Source organism: Cucurbita pepo, chromosome LG15, assembly GCF_002806865.2.
Source record: "Cucurbita pepo subsp. pepo cultivar mu-cu-16 chromosome LG15, ASM280686v2, whole genome shotgun sequence".
Lineage (NCBI taxonomy): Eukaryota > Viridiplantae > Streptophyta > Magnoliopsida > Cucurbitales > Cucurbitaceae > Cucurbita > Cucurbita pepo.
Genome location: NC_036652.1, coordinates 3079614 through 3087387, shown reverse-complemented (window position 1 = coordinate 3087387; position 7774 = coordinate 3079614). Strand labels below are relative to the sequence as shown.

The window sequence follows — 7774 nt, the reverse complement described above, 5'->3', positions numbered from 1 at the left end:
ATAAAAACATCATGATCTTCAATTCTATTTTTCCGTTAAGGTAAAGTTAGATGTGTAGTACTTTCCAACACACAGCCCACTAGGTGGACTCGTATACGTACCCCTTAGGCCTGCCTTCGACCTAGTGCACACTCACATTGTCGATACCATAGAAGGAAAGGAGCCCGCATAATATTATGGTGTGCATAATATCGTAATGTACGTGTCCATATTAATCATTAACAAGAAAGTATTTCGATGCACGTGACATGAAGTCCATAATTTCAAATCATGACAGATACTTATGATACAAGTTATACCTCTATTTTTTTTATGACATAGCGTTCTTATGAGACATGCATACATATATTGGACATATCTTTCATGATTAACGTACATGACTTATCAATATTTCATAGATATAAAGTGAACATACTAACACAATATACATGGCGTGACATGTGAAGATTCATGTTGTTCGATCGATATGAAAACAAGTATAAAAATAATAATTCAATTCAAAACAAAAAACAATTATTTAAAAAAATTAGAAATCACGATAATTCTTTAAAAATTCAATAAGATAGAGTTAGAGAGTAATAATAAAATAATGAAATTAATGGTCATATCTTGTAGGTTTACTTTGCATATTTATGTAACCTAACCTTTCCCTTAGAAATTTAACAGACCACCACGGCGTACGAACCACCTTAGGAGTTTCTTTAAGCTGTAAGTGTGTGAACGGTGTCATAACTTTGTGGGGGACCAGGGGGTTCCTGATCAGAATCCACTACTCTTAATCGTTTCACATGGAAAATGTGAGTCCACGTCGTACATACCATTTAGCTGAATGGGATAAGGGAGGGGTAGGTCCTTCCCGATGAGGGAGACTATTATGGACCTAGGTGGTTGCCGTTCACCCTTGGGTAAGATACCAAGTAGTCTCATAAGTCAAGCTTGAGGAAGCTCCCCTAGGTCACCAGTCATTCACAACTCGACATAAGGAACTCTTAGGGTTTAAATGAAAGGACGGAGAACCATAATAGCCCCAAGGGGATAAGACCAGAACCAAACTTCCTAGAGCCAATGAGAAGCCCGTGGGAATCTGTTAAGTCTAGAATGTGATGAGAGTCTACAAGTAGGTGACTTACTTTGTATAATTTTTATACTCATCCTTGTTTTCCTATCTCTTTCAGGTGTTTGTTGGTTGTCGGTCGAGGTGGAGGAGCGTTCGAAAGCTGTGCGGTCACAAAAGGGTCGTTTCGAAGCGTCAGTCCATTTACAGTCATTTTGGAGTCTTTCGAATTTCTTTTTATATTTGTAACTCCTTCGTAGTATTTGAAATTAAACTTTTCTCTTCTTGTGTATTAATTTTATTGAATTTTCATCTTTTATTCTACGTCTCTTTTAATTTCTTTTTAATTGTTTTCGCTTTCGTCTTTTTAGTCACGGTCCGAGTTTCAAAACCTCGAAAATCAGGTCATGACAGACCTAGATAAGACACCCAACTGTATCCATCTACTATAGACCCTTTAGGTTATTACGTGAACATGATAAGAGTATGTCAACCACGTACTGTTCAAAATTACATTAATAACCTTAGATTTTCGATAATGTTAAATTGTAAATAAAATAATAAAAAATAAATCCCAACACTAGACTCTCGAGACATGATCTCAATTTGTCAACCGTCAAGGTACTACTGAGGACCCCTACCGCTCATGACGGGTTCACTAAGAGACATGACGGGTTCACTTAGATAATATGTTTTATATAACATGCTATTAATCATACTAGAGACATGTTTTCAAATCCATTCAAACTAGAGTTCAATAGCTCATTCCGAGAGAAACCTGTTGTTAGCTATTTGTTATGTTTTATCAACCATTTTCACAAAATGGTGTAAGTTGATATCTTGAGCGGTTACGAATGAACCATTGACACAAATAAATGCATTATGAGCTTCACACAAAATCTATTTATATGTTTATTTCATCTATTCCATACAGGAATAGGAAGAGATGCATATTACACCACGATTTTGAATCAGAGAAATTTCAAGAAATGATAGATCAATAACCGAGCTAGATCTAATTTATCATGCAACAATTCTTGAATGAAGTATTCAACTTGAGAATGAATCGAAAAAAAATATTTATTTACTTGTTCGTGAATTTTCTTTCAAATTTATTAGAATTTCATGAGCGGATTCTTAAATACTGACTAGGGTAGAGTTAGGGGTGTACATGGTCTGGGTTGGGGGTTTTTTTTGACCCAACCCAAAAGTTCGGGTTGGTTGGATTGGTAACCCAACTCAACCCGAAACTTTTCACAACCCAACCCAACCCAACCCTCTATTGTTGGGTTCGGGTTGTGTTGTCAATTTTTTTTTTTTTTTAAGTTTTATTTATCACAATTTATAATTATTCAGATAAAATATANATCACACAATTTGAGATTGAATTTTGGAATTTTTGAAAATAACTCCCACTTTTCCCCAATTATGTAATTATTTTAAAAAAGATTATTAATGACAACAAAATACAAACATTTCTTGAGAATCAGTTAGAGTAACAAAAATACAAAAATATATCAACAAATTAAATAAACAATAAAATAAAAATAATTAATTCAAAGGTACTGTATATAACCAAAAAAAAATATTTTTTTTTAATTGAATTTTTTTTTTTCGAAAATTATTGAAATCCAAAATAAATGTTTGATGAAAAGCAAGTTGATCGGTTAATTCAATAAAAAACGAAATGGGAGTTCGCACTCGATTTCGTTGGTACCGTCCAATGGAATCAAATCGGGAACAGAATCCTAAACTTTTAGAAAAATATAAATATATATACGTGTGATATAATAACGTTGCAACAAATAGATAATAAATAAATACATTATAATTTAAAATATGTTTTAAATATATATATATATATATATAACAAAAATAAAAAATATATAAATATATTTTAATTGAAAGATACTTATTTATATATTTTTATTTGGCTGGAGTTGGTTTTGCCCATTAACTCGAAACCAAATCAAGGTTAAGAAAAATGAACCCAACTCTACTCGAAATGTTAACCTAACCCAACCCAACCCTATAGTTCGAGTTGAGTTGGTTCGGACGGTCGGACCGTGGTTGAATGTACACCCATAGGTAGAGTATTCATGTGAGATATTTTAGATTTTTGTAGGTGTAATTTGTGGCATTTCACAAAAATTATTTAAAGTGGTTCAAATTTTGTAAACACCATAAACATTTTGGATCCCCTCGGCTGATTTCTAGCACAGATGACATCTTCAGACTAAGAATTCTTCAAAATATTTTCGATAGAAATCGAAACTAAAAACGCCGGCGGCTTATTCATCTTCGCGAGGTGAATCTCCTGTACTATCTACTTGTTTTCATTGCTGAATCTCTGCTTCTTTACCTTCGTCGGTGCATGATTCTTCCTGTCTTCGTTCCTCCCACTCTAGATTGCGATGATGCTCTGCAACTTTCGAAGCATTTTCAGAGTATTGTAAACGTAAAGCTTTTCAACATTTTTCTTCTGGATTTTGGTTGTTTATAGGTCCGAGTCCTTAATTTAGCGTTTTCAAAGCTTTCATTTCGCCATGTTTCAGAAAAATATTTGCAAGAAAACATTGTTGATTCCGAAATCTGATAATCGGATGTAGGATGGTTCGATGAGGGGATTTTTCGATGTTGCCCACGAACTGTTTGATAAATGTTCTAACAGAGTTTAGGGTTTAAAATGAATGGAAAAACTATGTTTCTACGCCTAAATCGTGGAATACATGTTTTTAATCATAAGGAGTCAGGTTTTCTTTGGGTCTTGTTGAGGCACAAATCTAGCGGTGGAATGAGACCGAAGAGGAAAATATATTATAGAGTTGATGAACTTGACAAAGTTATGGAGTTGCAGAAAAAGCCGTCCCTTATACTGAAGCTTATAAACATTATCCAATCTCAAAAGCACAAGTTTATATTCTTGAGGGACTTGGAGAAAGAAGTGGGATTTGTCCAAAAATGGAATTTCATGGCTGTTATTGAGAAGTACTCTTCGATTTTTTATGTTGATTCTGGAAGCTGTAGAAGGCCCTATGTTAGGCTCACCAATAAAGCTGAAAAGATTGCTAGTGAAGAACATAAGGTTAAGAGTGCAATGGAACCAATTGTAGTTAAGAATTTGAGGAAGCTGTTGATGCTGTCGGTTGACTGTCGAGTACCGCTCGAAAATATAGAGTTCATCGCGTCTGAATTGGGTTTGCCTTGTGACTTCAAAACTTCATTGATTCCTGAGTACCCTGAATTCTTTTCAGTGAAGGAAGTTGATGGGAAAGCCCACCTACATTTGGAGAATTGGGATTCTTCGCTTGCAATCAGTGCTCGGGAGGAAGGTTTCGGTAGAGCCAGAGATGTGTCTTCTTGTGAGAATCGAAAAAGAGTTCGAATATCGAAGGATGGCAACTTTTCTGGTCCATTTGCATTCAAGATGTGTTTTCCTCCAGGCTTTAGGCCAAACATGAGTTACCTTGAACATCTTGAAAGGTGGCAGAAAATGGATTTTCCTTCTCCATACTTGAACGCGAGGAGATTTGACGCAGCTGATCCGAAGGCAAGAAAGAGAGTCGTTGCTGTTCTTCACGAGTTTCTAAGCTTGACAATGGAAAAAAGGATGAGATCAACACAATTGGATGCATTTCATAGGGAGTTTCTTCTTCCATCAAAACTATTGCTGTGCTTGTTAAAGCATCAAGGAATCTTCTACATCACTAATAAAGGTGCAAGGAGTACAGTACTTCTGAAAGAAGCCTATGAAGGTTCAGTTTTGAGTGATAAATGCCCCTTGCTGTTGCACTATGATAGATTCCTTTCACTCTGTGGTAGGAGGGACAAGAATTGCAATTCACCCCAGGTTCGTTTCTAGACTCGTACTCTTATTTATCAGAAAAAAAGAAACAAAAAATAAAAAAGAGCTTAATCCTCATTGGATTTCCGAAGATCCCTATGTTAGGATCGCACAACAATGCACACACCCGATCTAGATGAACACAAAACACAGGAGTGAGAAAATTCAAGGAAGAATATTAGCTAGAGGTTTATATTAATGACTTCAGGTATGTACAGTAAAAGATGATACCAAAAGGCTCCATAACCTAACACCCTAGATGTGTTACGAACTCGATTGTTGTAGTCTGCTGTCCTCGTACACAAGTTATTAGAACGATGTTTTCAGGAAAGAGCGAGCTATTCGTAAAAGTAATTTTTACTGGCCAAATGTTGGCTTTAGAATTCCTGTAAAACTATAGTTCATGCGCAGTCAAAAGTGGTAAAAAGATGGCTTCTTCACCACTTTCTTCTTACAAATCTTTGTTCTTTGACTGGTGGGAAAGGATGGAAAGAAAAATAGTTCATCCAAGATAGAGATCTTTTGATATACGTTCTTCTTTTGAAGACATTAATGAACTATGTGGTGAGCCATGAATGCACAGACACAAAGAACTCTTGAACCAAGATTTTGTGTGTGTTTTTTGGGTTTATTATTGATATTAATTCTTAAATTAGTATGAGATTGATTACCTTGTGAGGCTTTTGTAGCTATTTCGTCCTCCATTCTCTTGTTTCATTGTTTATGAGTGATTTGATTGATCCATTTTATTTTGTGCTTATGAGGAGTGTGGTTATTACAAGTTTTAGCTTGTAGGTTTTCTATTATCTTGATTTGTGATTGAGGTTGTTGTTTATTGCTTTATATAATTGATGATGATTTTTTAAAGTTTTTGTCGATGTTAATCCGTGCGATGAGCTATAAATTTTGATGGTATTTGGTTTTGGTATGAGTGTTGAGATTTGTGTCCTAAAGTCTCGTACTTTTGTAATAATATTTTCTCATTTATTTATTACTTTAACTTTATAATGCTATTCAATGTATCCCTTCAAGATTACAACTAATGTATGAATTTTGTTTGTGAGGGCGTGTTCTAAGATGATTCTATAGTTAGTTTACTAAGCTTACCGGTTCGAGGGTTTAAGCAAATCGGAGAAAGGATGCGTTCTACGTTGTTTTCCTAAATGCTAATTTTGAAACTTGGGTAATATGACCATACCTTCTCATTAATTTAGAGGAGACTTAGTTTATGATTTGATCCTAAGTAGTTCTCTTAAATACTAATTTTGAGACTTAAACCATAAGATTCTATCATTTTTAGTTATTTGAGACTTAATTTATTATTAAATTATAAACAAATAAATGAACCTGAAGAATCGGATATAATAGTGCAGAAAGTATATGATACAGATATAATCATCTACTAAACATAATTATCTACCATATAGTTTTACCATTTACTTCATATGTCATTTACCATAAACCATATCTGCCATTTACCATATACCATATCTATCTTTACATTGTATAACAAGTAAGGTAACAAGTTCGATCATCTAATATTACAAAAGGCTCTTTATCGAAGAAAATGGTAAATGGAGCAAATAAGATCTTCCATGTAATTGTCTCAAATAATTACCAATAGAGATCAAATAAGTCGCAAACTTTAAGCATATTGTTCATTAATGACGACTACATAGCCTAGTGTTGTAATAAAATAGAGTACTCTAAGCATATTGTTCATTAGACATATTTGGCATGACATGTTGCCTTGCCCTTTTGAGCATGAAAGGGATCAAACAATTGCAATCAAATTGTACTTCGCATCCTACTCTAATCGCCCTGAATCGAATTCAACATCTGTTCACTCTGTTTTAGGCACTCTTTGGGGCCAAATAACTAAACACATTAGTCTTTGCCTAGTTTACAACTTCGATAATTCGACCTATGTTTTGTGTCAAAATCAAAATTATGTGTGGACTCTTTTACCTATATTGTTTTCATTAAAGTTGTTTATTATTATGGTTATTGGATTCAATATGGTAGCTAATCAAAGTGGTCGTTAGATCTAAGGGTTGAGAAAAGTAATAGAGAGGTTTAGCAACTTGGTCTTCATAAAATCATAATCAAGATAGATCATTTGAGGACCATGAGCCACCTTTTATCGACTTCTTCGGTCTATAGTTTCTTCCAAATCATTGTGGGAATCATTCTTCATCCTTAATAAAAAAAATAGTTGATTGTGTTTACATTATCGTCACAATTATATACGCAATTTTTTATCTTTTTAGTTGTTGTTGATTCTACGTTCTGGTATCATTGTGGGCACAATATTAGCACAATTTTCTACAGTTTTATTAACTTCTACACGAAAACACGAGCACATAAAAATTTGGATATTTTCATTCTTATTTCTCTTTATTGCATGAATTGTGAATGAAAACACGTGCATGACTGTTTATTTACTTAAACTTGCTGCTTTAATATGTCATGATTGATAATAAACTTAGGTTTTAGAGCCGTAACCTTGTAAATGAAAGTTACAATTCCTCCAGACTATTAAAATATCATCACTCGCCCAATAGAGTTAAACTCAATAATTATAGCTCAATGAGGTTAAACTTAATAATTGTATGAGCATGTTGCCTACAAATTTTACGAAAATGATTTAAGTATTTTAAAAATAAAAGTATCTAAATATTTTAAGAATAAATTGTCTAGACTCTAATAAATACAAATCCTAACAGATTCCCAATACAACAAAGTGCAGTAGTTTCTAATCCTTGTCGATTAGTATTATTAGGTTTAAAAAGTTCTTCCTTAACACATTTTATGAATAAATTTTTCTCCAAAAATGCCTCAGTTCTTACCATTTGAATTCTAAGAATGAGGCTCCC

The 7774-nt window shown here is 33.8% G+C and overlaps 1 protein-coding gene across 2 annotated transcripts; it reads left to right on the top strand.

Moving 5' to 3' along the window:
* The first annotated feature begins 3230 nt into the window (after positions 1 to 3230).
* Positions 3231 to 5887, top strand: LOC111776505 (protein WHAT'S THIS FACTOR 1 homolog). 2 transcript variants are annotated; one of them, XM_023655967.1, is made up of 2 exons: positions 3231 to 3362; positions 3664 to 5887. In XM_023655967.1, the coding sequence occupies exon 2, from the start codon at positions 3741 to 3743 to the stop codon at positions 4914 to 4916; it is 1176 nt and encodes a 391-aa protein (XP_023511735.1). In that variant the 5' UTR covers positions 3231 to 3362; positions 3664 to 3740; the 3' UTR covers positions 4917 to 5887. The 2 variants fall into 2 exon arrangements, with proteins under 2 accessions (XP_023511735.1, XP_023511734.1); XM_023655966.1 differs by having other exon boundaries at positions 3231 to 3512.
* Positions 5888 to 7774: the final 1887 nt, after the last annotated feature.

Bases quoted from the DNA above. Each gene is read 5' to 3' on its own strand.
- LOC111776505 (XM_023655967.1), top strand. From the start codon at position 3,741: ATGAATGGAAAAACTATGTTTCTACGCCTAAATCGTGGAATACATGTT.